This window comes from Aethalodelphis obliquidens, unplaced genomic scaffold (genome assembly GCF_003676395.1).
Source record: "Aethalodelphis obliquidens isolate GAN/ISIS:26980383/991018 unplaced genomic scaffold, ASM367639v1 scaffold3, whole genome shotgun sequence".
Taxonomy (NCBI): Eukaryota; Metazoa; Chordata; class Mammalia; order Artiodactyla; family Delphinidae; genus Aethalodelphis; species Aethalodelphis obliquidens.
The window spans coordinates 38,478,678-38,498,746 of NW_020837947.1; the positions used below are offsets into that span (position 1 = coordinate 38,478,678).

Consider the following 20,069-nt stretch of genomic DNA (forward strand, 5'->3'; position numbering starts at 1 on the left):
AATAAAAAAAAATTTTTTGGAATATCTGCTATTGCTTATCTATTAACATGCTACCAAAGACAAGAAGAATGAACAAGTGAAATATTAATGAAAAAAGATGTGCTGTGCCAGGTTGATTTTATTTTGTTTTGTTCCCTTAGTCATTGGTTGTTTTAATTTAAATTTTTTTTGCAGTCTTAAAACATCTTTACTAAATGTATTTTTAAACACTTCTCAAAATGTATTACAGGGTGGCTATCACAGTCATTTCATGAGATAACATTCTGAAAACATGCACTAAGCACTCATGTCACTGTTAATGTTTTTTTTTAATTGAGTTATAATTGACATATAACATTGTGTCAGGTTTAAAGTGTACAAAGTGTTAATTTCATACTTTAATATATTACAGTATGATTACCATCATAGTATTAGCTGACACCTCTATCACATCACGTAATTATTATTTCTTAGTTGTGATGAGAACAGTTAAGATCTAGTCTCTTAGAAGCTTTAAAGTACATTTTTCTTTTTCAGATTCCACATATTGGTAATATCATGTATGTTTGTTTTTCTTTGTCTGGCTTATCTCACTTAGCATAATGCCCTCAAGGTCCATCCATGTTGTTGCAAATGACAGGATTTCCTTCTTTCTCGTGGCTGAATGATATTCCATTGTGTATATATACTATAGTTTCTTTATTCATCTGTTGACAGATACTTAAGGTTGTTTTTATATCTTGCCAATTATGAATAATTCTTCAGTAAACATGGATGTGCAGATATCGTTTCAGTACCCTATTTTCACTTTCTTTGGATATATACGTAGAAGTGGGATTGCTGGATTGTATGGTAGTTCCATTTTTATATTTTTTGAGGAACCTTCATACTGTTTTCCATAGTGGCTGAACTAGTGTACATTCCCAGTAACAGTGCATAAGGGTTCCCATTTCACCACATTCTCACCAACATTTGTTATTTCTTGTCATCATGATAGCCATTCTAATAGGTCTGAGGTGGTGATATCTCATAATGGTTTCGATTTACATTTCTCTGATGATTAGTGATGTTGAGCACCTTTTCATATGCCTGTTGGCCATTTGTATGCCTTCTCTGGAAAAGTATTTAGTTCCTCTGTCCATTTTTTAATTGGATTGTTTGTTTTTTTAATGAGTTGTATGAGTTCTTTATATATATTTGGTATTAACCACTTATTGATACATGGTTTGCAAATATTTTCTCCTATTCTGTAGGTTGTCCTTTCATTTTGTTGATTGTTCCTTTTGCTTTGCAGAAGCTTGTTAGTTTGATGTAGTCCCACTTGTTTGATTTTACTTCTGTTGTTTGTACTTTTGCTGTCTCATCCAAAAACTCATTGCCAAGACCAATGTTGTGGAGTTTCTTCCTTACTTTCTTCTTCCCAGTATCAGCATCTTTCTAGTATTGATATCTTTTATGGTATCAGGTCTTAAATGTTTAAGTCTTTAATTCATTTTGAGTTAATTTTGTGAGTCGTGTAATAAAGGAGTCCATTTTCATTTTTCTGTGGTTACCCAGTTTTCCCAAGACTGTTGAGGAGACTGTCCTTTGCCCATTGAGTGTTCTTGACTCCCTTGTCAAATATTCATTGATCCGAAATGGAAGGGTTTATTACTAAGCTCTCTCTATTCTATTCCATTGGTCTAGGTGTCTACTTTTATGGTACTACTGTTTTAATTACTGTAGCTTTGTAGTATAGTTTGAAATCAGTAAGTGTGATATTTCCAGCTTTGTCCTTCTCATGGCTGATTTGTCTATTTGCGGTCTTTTGTAGTTACATACAAATTTTAGGATTGTTTTTTCTATTTTTTTTTAAGTGGCATTGAAATTTTTATAGGGAGTACTTTGAATCTATAGGTGGCTTTGGGTAGTATGGACATTTTAACTATTCTTCAGATCCACAAACACGAGTTATCTTTCCATTTGGTTGTGTCTTTTTCAGTTGTTTTTTTTTAATTCAGCCACTGTGCCTTTTGGTTGGTGAATTCATTACATTTACATTTAGCGTAATTATTGATATGAAGGACTTACTAATGTCATCTTATTCATTGCTGTCTGGCTGTTTCATATTTCCATAATTTCTTTTTTCTTTGTTAACGCCTATGTAAATTGGTGATTTTCTTTGTAAATTGGTGGTATGGTCTGCTTCCCTATTTTCTGTAAATCTACTTTAGGTTTTTGCTTTGTGGTTACCATGAGGCTTACATAAAACATCTTATAGATAAAACAGCCCATTTTAAGCTGATAGCAACTTCAGTTGTATACAAAAGCCCTACCCATTTACTCCTCTTTTATTTTTTGATATTATAATTTATCTCTTTTTATATTGTATATCCATTAACCAATTATAATAGCTGTTGTTTTTTTTAATACTCTTTAATCTTTATACAACAGTTACATAGTTAACACACCATGCTATTAAAGAATTAGATTTTTCTAAATCTGTGTATTTCCATTTAGCAGTGTGTTGTATACTTTTGTATGTTTTCGTGTCACTAATTTACTGTCTTTTTGTTTCAACTTGAAGAATTCCTTTCACCATTTTTTACAAGACAGATTTAGTGGTGGTGAATTCCTTGGATTTTGACTGAGAAAATCTTTATTTCTCCTTTGTATCTGAAGGATAACTTTGCTGGACAGAGTAATCTTGGCTGGCATTTTTTTCCTTTCAACACTTTGAGTATGTCACTTAAAGTCATTCTACTCTCTCTTGGCCTATAGGGTTTTCTACTGAGAAATCCACTGAGAGCCTGATGGAAATGACTTTGTAGATTACAATCTTTTTCATCTAGCTGCTTTTAGGATTCTCTCGTTTTTTGATTTTTGACAGTTTTCATTATGTAATATGGCTTAAAAGATTTGTTTGCATTGAGCTAATAGTGTGATCTATTAGCTTTGTGAACTTGGATGTCCAGACGTAGGAAGTTCTCAGCTATTATTTCTTTTCTTTTTTTTTTTTTTTTTGTGGTACGCAGGCCTCTCACTGTTGTGGCCTCTCCTGTTGCAGAGCACAGGCTCAGCGGCCATGGCTTACGGGCCTAGCCGCTCCGCGGCATGTGGGATCTTCCCGGACCGGGGCACGAACCCGTGTCCCCTGTATCGGCAGGCGGACGGACTCTCAACCACTGCGCCACCAGGGAAGCCCCTCAGCTATTATTTCTTTAAACTTTTTGCCCCCTTCTTCCTCTCTTCTTCTGAAACCCAATCATTCTAATATTTGAATTCCATAGATTACTGAGGCTTTCTTCCCTTTTTCATTTTTTTCCTCTGTTCACCCCTGATTGGGTTATATCAAAATTCCTGTCCGTTTTTTCTGTCTTCCATTTGATCTGCCCTTCTGCAGATCTCTATTGTAATTTTCATGTCTTTTGTTGAATTCTTCAGCTCCAGAGTACGTTTGGTTCTTTTTTATGATTTCTGTCTCTTTGTTAACTTTCTCATTTTATTCATATATTTTTTTCCTGGTTTTTGTTGAATTATCTTTGTGTTTTCTTATAGCTCATTGAGTTTTCTCAAAACAGCTGTTTTGAATTCTTTATCTGCTAGACTGCAAGATTTTATGCCTTTGTGCTCAATTATTGCAGGATTATTGTTATCTTTTGGTGGTGAAATGTTTTCTTGATTCTTCATGTTCCTTGTAGTTTTGCATTGCTTTCACATTTGAAGTAGCTGATGCCTCAAATCTCTACTAGTTGTCTTCAGATAAGGTTATTGATCCTGTTATATCTAGGGTTCTCTCTGACTCTGAACACCTGCTTCTCACTTCTTGTGCCTTCCTGTGGCAGAATTCTTAAACTTTTATGTCTTCTCTGGTTCTTTCAACTCATTTGGCTAGCTAGTGGAAATCTGTCGTCCAGGCATTTATTGTGTGTTTTCAAAACTATTCATTTGTACAGTGTACCTTATTTACACTTTCATATACACCAGTTATAATAGCTATTGGTGTATATGTAAAATAAACCTGTGAAATGAAACTAATATTCTCATTTTATCATAATGAATTAAAACTCTCCTAAAATAGTTTACATGATATTCTTCACTTCTCGTTTTCAGGATATCCTCAGAAAGAATAGAATAGTCACATAAAGTGTAGCTGTTCTTTAAGAATAGCTCTTCAGAGATTTCATACATGAAACTACTTGTTGAATGAATATTTATTAATAAAAAATTTTTTTTGTTGTTTTAGATTCTGGTTCTTTAAATTTGCTGCAGCAGTTGCAATTATTATTGGGGCCTTCTTCATTCCAGAAGGAACTTTTACAACTGGTAAGAAATCTTTTTTTCCTTTAATTGTGTGATGTTGATATTTTATAAGGAAATTGAAATAATTGTTGCCTGGAACTGTAACTATTTGTTCCCCCCACCCCACCCCACCCCCGTTGGCAAAATCAAGGCATTTATGTAAACTTTTATTTTTCCTTTTGTATATTGATTGTGAAAATGAAATAATGAAAAGTGAACCAGTCACTCATTTGTGGTTTTTTGCTTTTTTTTTTCTTTCAGTGTGGTTTTACGTAGGCATGGCAGGTGCCTTTTGCTTCATTCTCATACAGCTAGTCTTACTCATTGATTTTGCCCATTCGTGGAATGAATCATGGGTTGAAAAAATGGAAGAAGGGAACTCAAGATGTTGGTATGCAGGTAAGCTTTTTGTCTTACAGAACATCTTCAAGATAGCTGAAGTTTGAAAGTGAGAACAGATATGTAGACTATGGGAAAATCACGATTTTTATGGTATAATTTTCTGTGAGGAGGTTTTTAGCTTAAGTTTGTGAGTGGCATCTTATCACATTATATCAGCAACTTTACTTGTAGAGAGAGTTTTTGGCATGTCAACTAGGAACATACCCAAGAACCAGGAAATAATCCAGAAGACCATGAATGGCTAAAATAGAAGTTCCAAAGCCTATTGCTGAATGCATGTATATTTTACAGCCTAATTTCCTGGGAAGCCTACAGAAGGTTAAAAGTAAAATATTAAAGGGACGAGGACTGCTAGAAATAGATGAACAAACAGTGGTACAATTCTTAAACAGCAGCAAGCAGGAAAAATAAAAAAGCAACTCTGAAACATTTTGTGTAAGTGCAAAGAATGCCTTTATGTGTAACTAACACCTAAGGGAATTTTTACAGTAGTGTTTTAATGTTTATTTATAATGATGAGCTTGAGTCCTGTGCTTATGCTCTAAAACAGGGATCAAACTTCAGATGCTTACAACAGGTAACAAAAATGAGGGAGGAGAACCAGGTTTAAGTGCATTTTCAATCCTTTTGCAAATAGAAGGGACTGTGATGAATTGGAGAGTGTAAAGGCCTTTATCTAAAATGCATATAGCTACTGCTCAGTTCCATCTAGTAGTTGCCTTGTGGAAATGTGAACCCAGTGTTGCTTAACTTTTCTGATTTTTCCAAAAGAAGCCATAAATCTGGATTTTTATGTGAAATGATCTGAGTTTCAGCTAAAAAAAAGAACAATTTTTTTAAAAAAATCAGAGTGAAAGCTAAATCCAGCATGTCTGCTAGCTTCATATTTTCTCTCATACAACTAATTTGTGGTATTCGATCTCAGTGGTTAAAATAAAGGGTTTGGTATTCAAAGAAATGAACTTTGGTCGTTTGGAAAATTTACTTATATAGAATATCTCATTTTTTAATGTTAAATCTAGTGTAAGAGTTTCTGCTTTGTTCCCTACTATATCCCTAGGGCCTTTGTAGGTATTCGGTAAGTATTTGTTTGATGGATCCCCTGTCAGTGAGGCACATCGACATAAATACATGTATAGTAAGCATACATTAGCACAGAAACTAAAACGTGTGTGTGTGATAGAAGAAACTTACGTTGTCTTATTAAATAATAATGACTTACTCTTGAATAATTTTTTTTAAGATTTTAGTTGATGAGGAAAAGCATTGTTTTGCAGGCAAAATAATTTTCTTAATGCCCTTGTTTACAACTGAATGATTATCATTCTTTAAAAACCTTAATATTTCCCTCCTAGTTATTTTTCTGTGTTTTGAAAATAATGGCTAATACATCTGAATGTGTTTTGGAAACTCTATGAAGATCATAGTATGTTACTGTCCTTGAAAACACATCATCATAATGAGCTATATATAAAGACTATAAAATTCTTAATGTGATAAAGCTCAGAATATCTTTACCTGCTTATATAGCCTGTGTAATGCTGACATAATGTTAGTTGCTTAAAGTAATATTTTTGAATGAAATAAGATTGCTTGTAAAATGAGCCATATGCCTAATTCCTAATATTAGTGATAAAATCTAATTGTCCAATGTATTTCTTTCACAGCTTTGTTATCAGCTACAGCTCTGAATTATCTGCTGTCTTTAGTTGCTGTCGTCCTGTTTTTTGTTTACTATACTCATCCAGCCAGTTGTGCAGAAAATAAAGCGTTCATCAGTGTCAACATGCTCCTCTGCCTTGGTGCTTCTATAATGTCTATACTGCCAAAAATCCAAGTAAGCTTGGATTAGTTCATTAATGTTTATGAAGCTTCTATTTTTTAAGTTTTCCTAAATCTTGAATGATAACAATATTTTTCTGTTTTGCTTATTTTTTTGTAGGAATCACAACCAAGATCTGGCTTGTTACAGTCTTCGGTAATTACGGTCTACACAATGTATTTGACATGGTCTGCTATGACTAATGAACCAGGTATGTTCGTTTGCTTGGATTTGTTTCTTTTTAATGAATCCTACAGCTTTTCTTTTTTCAAAGATGGTCATTTTGTAAAATTAAGCTCACAGAGAAATGAAGAGAATGGGAATAATACTATTTTCATCTTTGATGTATTGCTATATTTTTTCACTTAGTTTCTTCTTTCACTAGCAAAACTATAAGAAATTATATGAAAATTATAAGAAATATACCTAATTTGTACAGTGCATATGATAGTATACGTAGAAGGAAATAAGAGCTGTTAAAATGTTTGTTGATTCTACTGTAAATAGTATAGTTTTTTTCCACCTATTATTTTTTGTCTGTGATTACCTTAAAAGTGAATATAATTAATTGGTCTTTGTAATCTTTTTATAGGCCAGTTTTATTGCATTCTGTGGGAGTAGAAGCCTGTATATGTCATTTGCAGTGAAACAAATTAGAAGTTAATAATTACAGTCGACCCTTGAACAACAGAGTTTTGAACTGCACAGGTTCACTCATCCATAGATTTTTTTCAAATATATGTACTGCATTACTACACGATCTGCAGATATGAATGGCTGGACATGGAGGCCAGCCATAAAATTATATGCAGATTTTCGACTGTGTGAGGGGGTTGATGCCCCTAATCCACTTGTTGTTCAAGAGTCAACTGTACTAATTTTTGAAAAGGAAAAAAATGGTCTTTCTCAGAATAAAGAAAAATTATAAAATGTTTTCTGAATCTTATATTTCATTGAGTTTATAAATTTTATAGATGCTTTATCACTAGTTGGAGAAAATGTTTTTGTTTTTTTTAGTTTACTAGAGAAAGATTCCTTATATTTGTCCAGGTAAGTGTCTAGAAAAAAACTAATAGTAATTTGCTTTAGGGATTATCCTTATATGAATGGCTTAAAGATAAAAAACATTTTTCATTGATAAGGTGGCAATTGACATAGCTGGCTTTGTGGGAGGAAAACATGTGGGACACTTAAGTGGATACCAACCCTATTTAAATTCTTTATTTACGGGAGTCAAAAGGCTGAATAAGCATTAGGTCATTATGCCTTGTTTGCTCATTTCCACAAACTATTTGCTAAAATTCTAGTAACTGATTTTACGTATAAACTATATAACAATGTAGTTTGGCAAATTGATAATAACAATAGTCATTTTATTAAGTTTATCTCACACTTTGTAGTAGAAAAGCCAGTGCATTTTAGTTTAGAATATCTGAATTTTATTCTTTACTTGAGCTTTGCTTTAGAGGTCGTCTAAATTTCACCAGTTTCCTGATCAACGAAAAGCTTAATGTCTCAGCTCCTGCATGAGGTTGAAAATGGTTTTCCAAGCACGTCTATAAAATTAGCACTATAAAATTTTTATAAAAAGGTCTCTATAAATAAAGTTGTCTTAAAGTATTTTTTTGTTTGTGCCTTTTTCTAACAGAATGTTTTGAATTTGCAAGAGTATAAGAGTTAAAAAGAACTACATTGTGCTCTGAAAAAAATTTTATACTATTCTGAGATTTTAATTTGACCTTAATTTACATTATAGAAACAGAGTGCAACCCAAGTCTACTGAGCATAATTGGATATAATACAACAAGCACTGTCCCAAAGGAGGGGCAGTCTGTACAGTGGTGGCATGCTCAAGGAATTATTGGACTAATCCTCTTTTTACTGTGTGTGTTTTATTCAAGGTAAGAAAAATTATGGATTTTCATTTGTTTAAAAGTCCAGCTATTATTCATATATGAATCTTTAAATTCCCCATTTTTTCCCTTCTCTCTTCCTAAACTGTCTTCCATGCAGCATCCGTACTTCAAACAATAGTCAGGTTAATAAACTGACTCTAACAAGTGATGAATCAACATTAATAGAAGATGGTGGAGCCAGAAGTGACGGATCACTGGAGGATAGAGATGATGTTCACCGAGCTGTAGATAATGAAAAGGATGGTGTCACTTACAGTTACTCCTTCTTTCACTTCATGCTTTTCCTGGCTTCGCTTTATATCATGATGACCCTTACCAACTGGTACAGGTACTTATATTTTATGAAAACTTTGCATGTGGAAACTGATGGCTTTTTTGTGATTTCATTGTTAAATGTGGTATGGAGTACTTTTTAATCCTCCAATATATTTCAAAATTTACAACTAAATGAATAGTGAGATCAGTTTCAGAAATGCAGGCTTTATTTCCTTGCTTCAGCAATAACAATCATTGAAATATTTCCACATCTTGAAGAGACTGAAATAAAGTTTCATGAAACTAACACATTGCTTAGGGAAATACATGTTGACAGTTGATCAAACACAATGCTTGCTTTTCTTTTTAATACTGACTAACCAGTTCCCAACATAGTGCAATAAAAAGATACCTTTCTTCTGTTTTGTTCAAACTTTGTCATTAAAATGTTTGAAGATTTCAAAATTGAGATGTGAATACATTAACATAGATGGATTCTTAGAATTCTTCAAAACTAATTTTTGTTTTTTTATCACTTCAAAACTAATCTTTTTGAAGATTAGTTAGTTGGAAGATAGCAGTTTATATTTTGTTTTTAAAAATTCTAATTTTGTCCAAAGGACTACTGAAAGATTTAAGATTCAAGTTGAACTATGTGGTAGGGCAGTTCTAGTTTTAATAATTTTTAATGCATAATATCCTTAACAGTTTGTAAGAGGGCTCTGAATACCATCAAAAGATGTAGAGAGAAGATTATTCTTTGCTTTATTTCTTTGAGAGCAGCCTCTACCAGCATTTATTATTGAAAAATACATATATTTTAAAATTCCTACACTGCAGTTTCTTAAGGTATACGAACCCAAATAGTTCTCAGTAATTCACAGCTTTGGCTGTCAGGTTAATAGTAAATGTTAAGATTAGATGAAAAATATTTTTGGTATGTTTCATCAACATAAAAGTCAGCTAACTTTGGGATGTATTTCCCTCCCAGTTTCTTAAATCTGAGAAGGTGGAGGGGGTTCCCATATACACTCTGAACAGATTATATTCTTTATAACATAAAGACCTACCAATTCTAAACTGTATGTCTTATTTATTTATCTAGAGGTCACATTCCATTTCTCTATCTTGTAATTAGTGAGCCAGAAAAACAAAGATTTTCTGAGTATTATCTAAAAGAGCTATTTCAGAGGCCTGTGTCCTCTACTCCTTTAAAGAAAATTGATTTTGCCTTCACATTAGCTATCAAAGTGGTGTGGAAAAGCAAGGCAACAGATAATTAGTCCAGCAACTATATATCTGTTATCACAAATTATATACAAAGAATATTTCTGAAGTAATGAAGCCTGATGGCTTGATGACCGATAATCCAACCTCTCCCCCGCTTTTTCTTCCTTAAATCTTAGGTATGAGCCTTCTCATGAGATGAAAAGTCAGTGGACAGCTGTCTGGGTGAAAATCTCTTCTAGTTGGATTGGCATTGTGCTGTATGTTTGGACACTGGTGGCACCACTTGTTCTTACAAATCGTGATTTTGACTGAACGGGACTTCTGGCATGAAAGTCTCACTTTGATCATCACTTATTTGAAATTAACAGTATTCCCAACTTTTGTAAAGTTGCGTATATGTGTCCTTCCCATGTAACTTCTCCAGTGTTCTGGCATGAATTAGATTTTACCGCTTGCCATTTTATTCATTATAGTCTTGCCAAGCACATTGATAGGTGTTTTAGATTGAAGCAGAGTTTTGAGTATGTTGGTGGTGGTAAATTAGGAGAAGTGGACATTGTTAGGTTTATCCTTTGCTCAGTACCTGTGAAAAGAATAAAAACAAAACTGCTTGACAGTTTGATGTTTAAATTGTGTTATAACTTAAGCTGTTTTAGAAAAATACGAAAAGAAATTTATGGCTGCCTTCTGAAATATTTGATGCCTTGCCCTACAGGATACTGCAAAGAACATGGCTATCCTAAAATTTTATAAACAAGTCAGTTAAATGCCAGTTTTCTAAAAAATCTTTTCAGATTTTTCCCTTGATAGGAAGAGAAGGAACTTACACAGGTGTGGAATGTTTGATAGACAACAGTGTAGCTTATGGTGGAGACTGAGATACAGAGCTTTCAAAGAAAGATTGCTGGTGGTGGGTACTAAATTGAATACCCAAGGTGGTTTGTAATGATTCCTGGGTAGGGATGGCCTTCCATACTTACATAGTGAACTTTGTTTTGGTCATTATAAACACATGCAGATGTGTTAAAATGTGTTCAGTGGGTTCAGTGGAGTGATTAGGAACTCTGAAGGATTTAGACAGAGGCCTTGAAAAGCATAATCATGGGTTAGAAGGAAGTTGAAAATCACTTGGAAATTTGTTTTGAAAATCAGAGTTGATAAACTTTTGACAGAACAGGAAGAAACTGCAAAATAGGCTTCAGTAGACAAAGTCTCATTTAGTTTTCTCATTTAAAAAATGAAGAAACTGGGCTTCCCTGGTGGCGCAGTGGTTGAGAGTCCGCCTGCTGATGCAGGGGACGTGGGTTTGTGCCCCGGTCCGGGAGGATCCCACATGCCACAGAGCGGCTGGGCCCGTGAGCCATGGCCGCTGAGCCTGCACGTCCAGAGCCTGTACTCCGCAACAGGAGAGGCCACAGCAGTGAGAGGCCCGTGTACCGCAAAAAAAAAAAAAAAAAAAAAGAAACTGAAGCATAGGCTTAAACACAGCTTATCAGTGGCAAAGCTGGGAAATCCCAAGTCTGTCAAAACAACTGGCATTCTTTCTGCCATTCAAAAATAATTACTATTCAAATATATGCATAATAGATTTTACACCTTGTGAGTGGTGGATAATTTATGTGATGTGAGTTGCTGGTGTCCAGCATGCCTTCTACACACAGGCCAGGAGAATGATGGACTGCTGTAAACCCCTGCTTACAGTATACTATACAGTTCAAAAGATGCTTTTGTATTTGCTGCCATTCAATTGAAATATATAGATTATAATCTTTCAACCTGAAAATCAAGCAGTATCAGTGTTAACTTAGGTAGAAACTCTTAGTTACTTGTGTGATTAGTGTCTTAATGAATCTTAAAATCTACATTTACTTCTTTTAAGATATTTATTAATGTGAATGAAGTATAACAATTTAATTTCCCACCTGTGTTGATATTGTGTTCATGATTTCAAATGGCTGTGTTCTATCTTTAAATAAATGAATTCAGAGAAAGTGTGTGGTGTATTAATTCTTTAGCAGTTTGAATTTAGGTGGTGTAATATTCAGATCTACTTTCTTCCTGTGTACGTGACACTGAGGGTTAACTGACCATTTTCTGTACTGAAAAACTGAGTTGTTTTTAAGGTGATATTTACCCTTTTTTGGTCCTCTGTAAGAAACTCCCGAGTGGATCTCAAAGGTAATTCAAGAGGTGTTCTCCTAAAGAACCTTCAGGAGGGAGACCAGTTAAGTTTGGAAAATATTTTTAATTCATTTGATTGATAGATACTCTACACTTGCTGTGTCCTCCAGGCATTTTTTCCCTGAGTGGCCAACTGATGCTTCTTTCTCTGACAAGATAGATCGTATTAAAAATAATAATAATAAAATGCTCTATTCCATAACAATGAAATATCAGGAAGAGAAATTAAAGAAACAATCCCATTTACCTTTGCATCAAAAAGAATAAAATACCTAGAAATAAACCTACCTAAAGAGGCAAAAGACCTGTACTCTGAAAACTTAAGATGCAGATGAGGGAAACTGAAGACAACACAAACAGATGGAAAGATATACCATGTTCTTGGCTTGGAAGAATCAGTATTAAAATGACCATACTACCCACAGCAACCTACAGATTCAATGCAATCCTTATCAAATTGCCAATGGCATTCTTCACAGAACTGGAACAGAAAAAAATTTTAATTTGTATGGAAACACAAAAAGCCCCGAATAGCCAAAACAATCTTGAAAAAGAAAATGAGCTGGAGGAATCACGTTCCCTGATTTCAGACTACACTACAAAGCTACAGTAATCAAAGCAGTATGGCACTGGGACAAAAAGACACATAGATCAATGGAACAGGATAGCCTGGAAATAAACCCACACACTTGTGGACAGTCTATGACAAAGGCAAGAATATACAATGGAGAAAAGACAGTCTCTTCAGTAAGTGGTGCTGGGAAAACTGGACAGCTACATGTTAAAGAATGAAATTAGAACATTGTTTAATACCATATACAAAAATAAAATGGATTAAAGACCTAATGTAAGACCAGGTAATATAAAACTCCTAGAGGAAAACATAGGCAAAACACTGACATAAATTGCAGCACTTTTTTGGACCCGTCTCCTAGAGTAATGGAAATAAAAGTAAGTGAATGTGACCTAATTTAACTTAAAAGCATTTGCACAGCAAAGGAAACCATAAACAAAAGACAAACTGCAGAATGGGAGAAACTATTTGCAAATGATGCTACTGACATGGGATTAATTTCCAAAACATACAAACAGCTCATACAGCTTAATATTAAAAAAAAAACACCAATCAAAAAATGGGCAGAAGACCTAAATAGACAACTTGTCACTATTTGGCCATTGTTCCACCCTTTTTAGTACTATCCTGTTCCAGAAAGACAGACCAATAGGGTATGTGTTTGTATGTGTGTGTGTGTACAATACAGAGGCTGACAAGTCCAAAATCGGGCTGCTTGGGTTCGTTTTGAGACTGCACAAGAGGTATTACAGAAGCTTTGGGCTCAATCTAGTAAGTCAAGGTTAATATCAGCAGTGAAAAAATCACGTTGATAGCATTTACCTTTCATGTGTTGAAAGTGGCACTTCACTTCTATGATCTTTCCCAAAACCCATAATCCCAGTCTAATGGGAAGAAACATCAGGTAACCCCAAATTGAGGAGCACTACAAAATATCATGCCAGTACACCTCAAAATTGTCAAGGTCTAGCTTATTTGTATTGTAGTTACTCTGTTTGAAACCAATTCCCTGAAATTTGACTTGCTTTATGGCCTAATATGCAACTGATTCTCAAAATATTTCATGTATGCTTGATATTTCAATTAGGCTCTAATTCTCAAATGTAGCATTTTATGTATGTTCATCATGTGTCATTTTCCCAGTCTGTGGACCTTTTGTTCTCACACTTCAGCCTCTAAATTCCTGAGTATATACCATCCCTATGAAACACACAGTGACACACCCCAAAAGAACACTTAGCTGTAAGTCACAGGCTCTCCTGTGGGCCTACTTGTATCCCACTGAGGCAAAAGAAGCTTGGAGGTGGGATGAAGATGAGGGGTACCCTCTAAAGTATTCATACTATGCTATTTGTTTTCCAAACAGCACACAGACTTTCTGCAGTAAACACAAGTTAGGTTACTTTTAAAGCAATCAGTTTCCAGATGTTCAATTTCCATGCGTACATGGAAATTTCCTAAAGTTGATGCGCTTGAAAAGATGCCTCAGGACAAGGCATCATCCCTCTTAACAATTACTCTTTTCACATTTGACAAAACAAAGGATATATAATACCTCTTAATTCATTCTGAGTCTTAATACCAAGGCACTTTGGATAAAACCGCTAAACACAGAAGTAGAAACAATTTTAAATATTGGTAAGAGAACGACACTGGTTTAAAAAATCTTTAGGTGATTATTTCTTTCAATGAAATTGAATCAGGATGATCTAATGAAATTACCAGCTAATAAATTTTAAAATACTTAGTGAATTCTGAAGGACTTCAAATAATTGAGTGACACTGCTGTAACAAAATCTCTTCTTTATATTATAAAAGTTTCTTAGGACTCTAAAAACAAAAAAAATTGATGCTCTTATTATATTGATATAAACTTACCCCCAGATAATAAAACATCTGGGGAAAAAAAAAATCCCTGAGATCTGTTCACCCCACAAAAAGATGTATTTCTGGTAAAATTTTACTTTGTATGTTTAACAGTTCATCAAAATTTGGACTATATTCTATTAACAAACACTAAAATCTCTAACAGATCAGTCCCCCAAAATTCAGAGACAGAATATAATAAAGGTTTGTCCCCCCCCTCCCTGCCCCACCTGAAGTCTAAATGAATATCCAGGATTGATGGGTGGCTCTCCTCTAAGCGGCGATTCAGGAAGCCAGGTTTCTCCCTTCTCCTGTGTATACTCGGAAGCCACATACTCCTCTGCATCAAGCTAGTAGATGGGTAAAAGGTGAGGAGGGTTGCATGGGGGAGATGTTCACAGACCAGACCTGCAAGTTCTGAACATCACTTTTCCTGATTTATTAGAATTCAATTACATAGCTACCCTGTTTACAAAGGTGGAAATAATCTAACTGCATGATAGGAAATGGTTCAGCAATCAGTTAACAGTCTCTGCCACATACGTTTATACTGTTTTAATCAACTGTGTATTTATAATTGGAGACAAACTTTAATGCTTAGAATCTTAAGGTTACAGAATAAAATTTCAAATTTTGTTGCAGAGAAGTGCAACAATTATCTTCAATGTATGACTGTCACGCATAATAAAAGTAGGATAAAATTCTTTGGAGGAAGTGGAATGGATGATGAAGAACATCAAATCACTATGGTATTTAGATTCTTTCCAATACATTTAAAAGCAAGTAACAACTATTTTTTAAAATGGCAGTATTTAACACTATCCTAAACTCTTCCCGAATACTTAAGATGAAAAAATTTAAATGTCACCTTAAAAAGTACTAGGAGGTATAAGGTTTTCAAAATTATTTTTTAAATACTTCTAGAGTTATCCCCAAAGGAGAAGAAACTTAATCATATCCCACAGTGAGGAAGGGAGGCGAAAAAGAAAAAGCCTCTGAAGCTCTCTTCTCCTCAGTCTCTAAGCTCTTCACATCTTAACAATCTCTAAGAAAGTGACCTCTAAAGCTTACGCAGAAAACTGTTCTGGGTTCTTAGATTAGTTCACCAAGATCCCACCGTCAGAGCCAAGTATTTTAGGATCTGCTAAGAAAGGGTTTCTTATCCCTCTGTGCTACGCTTTATTTGAAATTTTACATCACAGTAAGAGAGTTCCAAGATACTGAGACTATAACCAACAGGAAGGCCATCTTGGCAATTGCTCATCCAACTGCCCTAGAAAATATTCAGATACTAGCTCACTGCTTTCAGTCCTCTGCTTGAAGGTACAATTCTTCAAGTGATAGTGCCCTGGCCTTGCATTAAGTCTAATTCTTCTGAGCAAGTGTTCCAAAGGAAAGAAGTGATTTAACTGTTTCTCTTATCTTCTCTCAGGGCAAAAATTATAGGCCCTTGGCATCCAGTGATAATGTTCTTACCTAATTTGGGACAACTGGAAGCATACTTTTCTCAGTTCTTTATTAGCAACATAGAAAGCAAGCCAGCATAATTTTTAAATTTGGAGGCATTAAATGTCTTCCTTGTTGCAATACACAGTCTATCTTCTGAGATGAGGCACAAAGATCTTGGTATGACTCATATTAAGAATAATGGATAACAGACAAAGTTTACAGTTTAAGTCTGTCTACTTCCTATGAAAAGGAAAAACTGTCACATGGATGTCACCTCCAAAGAAGACACATAACAGACACTAGTACGCAACATTCATTATATTTATTTTACTAAATATTATGCTTCAAAAAAACACAAACAAACCAGAAAACTTTTACTTAAAACTAGTCCAGCGAGGTGGATGGGCTGACGGCACCCACCCCCCTTCTATGTACACGGAGCTGCGACTGCCTCAGACAGCAAGCACTCAAGTACACGTTGCCTTTCCTGTTGGACATGAATGAGCTTCTCTGAACCAAGAGAGACAAATGAAGTTTTACAAGATACAGGCACTTTATGTTCCCAGTTTTATAAAGAAGTCAAGTGAAAAATACTTAATAAAAGCAACTGGAACAGAGAAAGCTTTAGGAGTTCTACCATTAGTTATAGTGACTTACACTCAATGCAAACAAGACAGCATCAACAAGTAAAACAAAGAAACAAAAAGTTTAACTGGGGTTAATGAACATACATGTAAAAAACAAATCCAATTTGCTGTAATTGGAGAAAAATGGCCATTTGAATCCAACTTAAAGATATGCCAATACTGTGATTTAACGCATCAAATCTTATGTACCTACGTAGCTGAGTAACATTTGAAAGCTTTGCAAGAGTGTGTGGTTAGTGAGAAAAGCAAAAGGTGCTTTTGATTCCACAGTATCTGATTAAACGAAACAAAGCAATTTACAAAAAAAAGTACCAAATGATACTTTAAAATAAATAGTTCATCATTTTGATGAATATATACACGCAGAGTCCACTTCCTGGGGATTTAGCTATCTAAAAGTGGCATATCACTATCCAGAGGTGCAGGAGCAAGTTCACATAAATAAAACAGTGTGGCTTCACTAGCTTCAGCTTCAGTCAATGGCTCCAGGCGAACAAGCTTACTTTGGGTTGGTTCTGGGTCCAAGCTGCTGTCCAGAAGCTCATCAACTTCTATGGGTTTATCTACAGAGGACATAACTTCTGATGATGCTGTACTCCCCTGTTCAACAGTAGAAGCAGGGTTCCCATCGAGGAATGCAAGAAGTGGAAAGGCAGTGTACTGTATAAGCTGCTTATCTATAACAAAGATAAGAAGACTGATCTTTTATCACCAGCTTATATAGAGTTCAAGCTATATGGTGGAAAAAACAGAAGCAGATGTGCATATGTGCAATCATTACCCTTATATAGCCAAACAAGAAATATCACACTTTGTGTCAGTAAATTTAAAAATGTACAAGTCAGAAAATGTACACTTTTATTCAACAATTAAGAACTGAGGGTTCTTTCAGTTCTCCTGAAGTTAACTAGGGGGGAAAAAATGACAATCTTTAAGAACTATTACCACACCAATTCAATTTCCTTTATATGCTGGAACCTTGATACGTTATGCATAGAACTGAGACTAATACAAATCTGTGTTCAATTGTTAAGCATGGCAAAACCTTCCTTGGCCCACAGTTTCTACATAGAAATCTTTATTTAAAAAAACTAATACTACATTTATACCTACCTGTTTTGGGTTTAGATTTTCTTCCCTCTTCTGAAACTGGCTGAACTACATTGCTCTTGGTTTCTAATCCTTTATTCTCGGACTAAAAGAGAAAAAATAATATAAAAATACTTGTCTCATATTTTATATGTTCCTGAAAAATAGCAAAAAATTAAAAACTGGTAAAATATGAGAATATTGGTATGTTCTCTGAAATATATAGGAAAGGGGAGCATCAGGAAAGATGAACTAGGGAGAGAAAGATTTGAGTAGAGGTAATGAAACTGCCTAAGAAAACTACTGCTGTCATCAGGTGGATGAAACAAAGAACCTGAACTAGGATGACACTAAGTACAAAAAGGAGGGAGCATTTCAAAAGTAGAACAGACAGAATTTGACAAGAGTAGAAGATGGTAATGAATCAAAGATGGCTAGTTTCTAATTGCTAATGAAGAGGTAATTCTTTAAATAATTAAATTCATTTTAAACAGCTTTGATTTAAAACGTATTACACATTTCTTTTCACTCACAAACAGAATATTTAGCGTAACTGAACACGTTTACAGTAGCTCAGGATAACATCCTTCAAACTAGTTATCCCTATATTTGGAAGCCTCAAAGTTGAGGTGGTGTTTCTTCATTTCCTTTTTGGCTCTTTCAATTCTTTTCTGTCATTTAAATTGCTTCTTTCAACCACTGTCTTCTCTCCTTACATCTGATTGTAAGGGGATTAATCTTTAAATGTTAAGTTCTTCAGTGTTCTTTTCAACGATGTTCAAACTGAGGTGCTGAGGTTCACAATTTTTCCTGAATAGCTGTAAGTCCCAGATATCTGCACACTTGTAAACTATATATGATGTAACAAACATACTAATTCCTATAATTTCCCTGATATTCATCACAAAATTAAGCAGTACAAGTTTCCAGGCTTCATAGATAATAATGACTCCAAGACATAATAAAAACTACTTAAACTTCCACCAAAATTTACATTAAAATATTTCTCATTTAGCATTCACTATAAATAAACATTAATGAAATAATACCTTCTGTATTTTTCTACTTCCTAAAATAGGTATTTTCCAAGGATGCCACTCTTGTTATTCTAAATGCATATTAGAACCAGGATGACAAATGGGTTTCATCTCCCATACAAACTGTTGCTTATTAGTAGTGACCACTTAGACTGCTACAGTGACGAGTATAAGGCATCCTGACTCATTAGTAAAGAGTGCTGTAATACATGTCACATAATACCTGTCATGAGCAAGGGAATGACAGCTGATGTGTCAATTATTTAAAAACAATCTAGATTCTAAAACTATGATAAAAAGAATCACTCTCCGTTTTAATTTTTCTATAGAGCAATACGTAAACTTGCTGTTTAACTGCTATTTCTAAAAGCTTCTGGGAACAGGAGATGATTCAAGAATAGAGAACGACTCAATGTCTAACAATAAACAAACAGTACAGCACATTCACTAAATGAATGCATGATATGGGTTCATTCAACTTAAGGTCTCACATTCAATAATATATTTACTGAAACACAGTACTGACGTGGTCCACAGATTCTTATAATATAAACCTAGCCAAACTATAGTCCAAATGCCAAATTCAGCATCCTGACTTTACTGAAAGTAAAGTTTTACAGAAGCACAGCCATACTCATTCTTTTATGTATTGTCTACGGCTGCTTTTGCACTACAAATTGCAGTTGACTAGTTGTGACAGAGAACACCTGGCTTCATGCAAAACCAAAAATATTTAGTCTTCACAGAAAAAGTATGATAACCCCTGATATAAATCATCCAAATACTGAATGTATAATCAACCTTCTAGTTCAAAAATTCACAAATTCCTTCAACTTTAAGTTACCCAGGCTATAACTTTGAAAATGCAGAAAATGTGGTCAGGCCATCCTCACACATGACAATGGTCAGAAAAATTCCACCTCCTCACTCTAATACCTCATATTTATTTAATATGTGTTCATTTTTTACTATAAAGAACACAAATAAAAATTTTGATTCCACTAATCTAGAATTTGTACACATTTCAGGGGACCTGATTTACCTTTTTATTCAATGAAAAACAGGGATTACAGAACAATTTGGTATAAATACAAGATAAATGAAGTATATACCTACTCAAGACAATAAGCTATACAACGAAACAGAATGATTTCTAAAGGTCTGCTCTAACAACTTCACACTGTTCTTATTACTCATTAAAAACCAGTTCTAAAGAATTTGTTAACATCTGCTAATCCCAACTGCAGGTACTATACATTTAAGAAAATAAAACAATTACTTAAAAAAAAAGTCCAAAATCCGTACTTCACTGTTTCAACTCACCTTACCTACAAATAGTAT

At 34.4% G+C, this 20,069-nt stretch overlaps 2 protein-coding genes across 7 annotated transcripts in view; one reads left to right on the plus strand and one right to left on the minus strand.

Annotated features, from left to right (window-relative positions):
• SERINC1 (serine incorporator 1) overlaps positions 1–11,009 on the plus strand; it is a 31,429-nt gene extending 20,420 nt beyond the window's left edge. Inside the window, exons 4-10 of the mRNA XM_027087399.1 lie at positions 4,205–4,284; positions 4,522–4,659; positions 6,330–6,499; positions 6,605–6,695; positions 8,241–8,385; positions 8,498–8,728; positions 10,062–11,009. Of these exons, the coding sequence (XP_026943200.1) occupies positions 4,205–4,284; positions 4,522–4,659; positions 6,330–6,499; positions 6,605–6,695; positions 8,241–8,385; positions 8,498–8,728; positions 10,062–10,197 (991 nt within the window). The 3' untranslated portion in view covers positions 10,198–11,009. The remainder of the gene's footprint in view (positions 1–4,204; positions 4,285–4,521; positions 4,660–6,329; positions 6,500–6,604; positions 6,696–8,240; positions 8,386–8,497; positions 8,729–10,061) is intronic.
• A 3,697-nt stretch (positions 11,010–14,706) lies between these two features.
• HSF2 (heat shock transcription factor 2) overlaps positions 14,707–20,069 on the minus strand; it is a 38,215-nt gene continuing 32,852 nt past the window's right edge. For 3 of the 6 annotated variants that reach the window (XM_027087411.1, XM_027087419.1, XM_027087427.1), the window contains 2 exons: positions 17,716–17,797; positions 16,259–17,279 (listed from right to left, as the gene is read on the minus strand). In XM_027087411.1, coding sequence (XP_026943212.1) covers positions 16,987–17,279; positions 17,716–17,797 — 375 coding nt within the window. In that variant the 3' untranslated portion in view covers positions 16,259–16,986. Of the gene's footprint in view, positions 14,857–16,258; positions 17,280–17,715; positions 17,798–20,069 lie in introns of those variants that run through there. The other 3 variants (XM_027087429.1, XR_003428809.1, XM_027087431.1) reach the window with 3 other exon arrangements.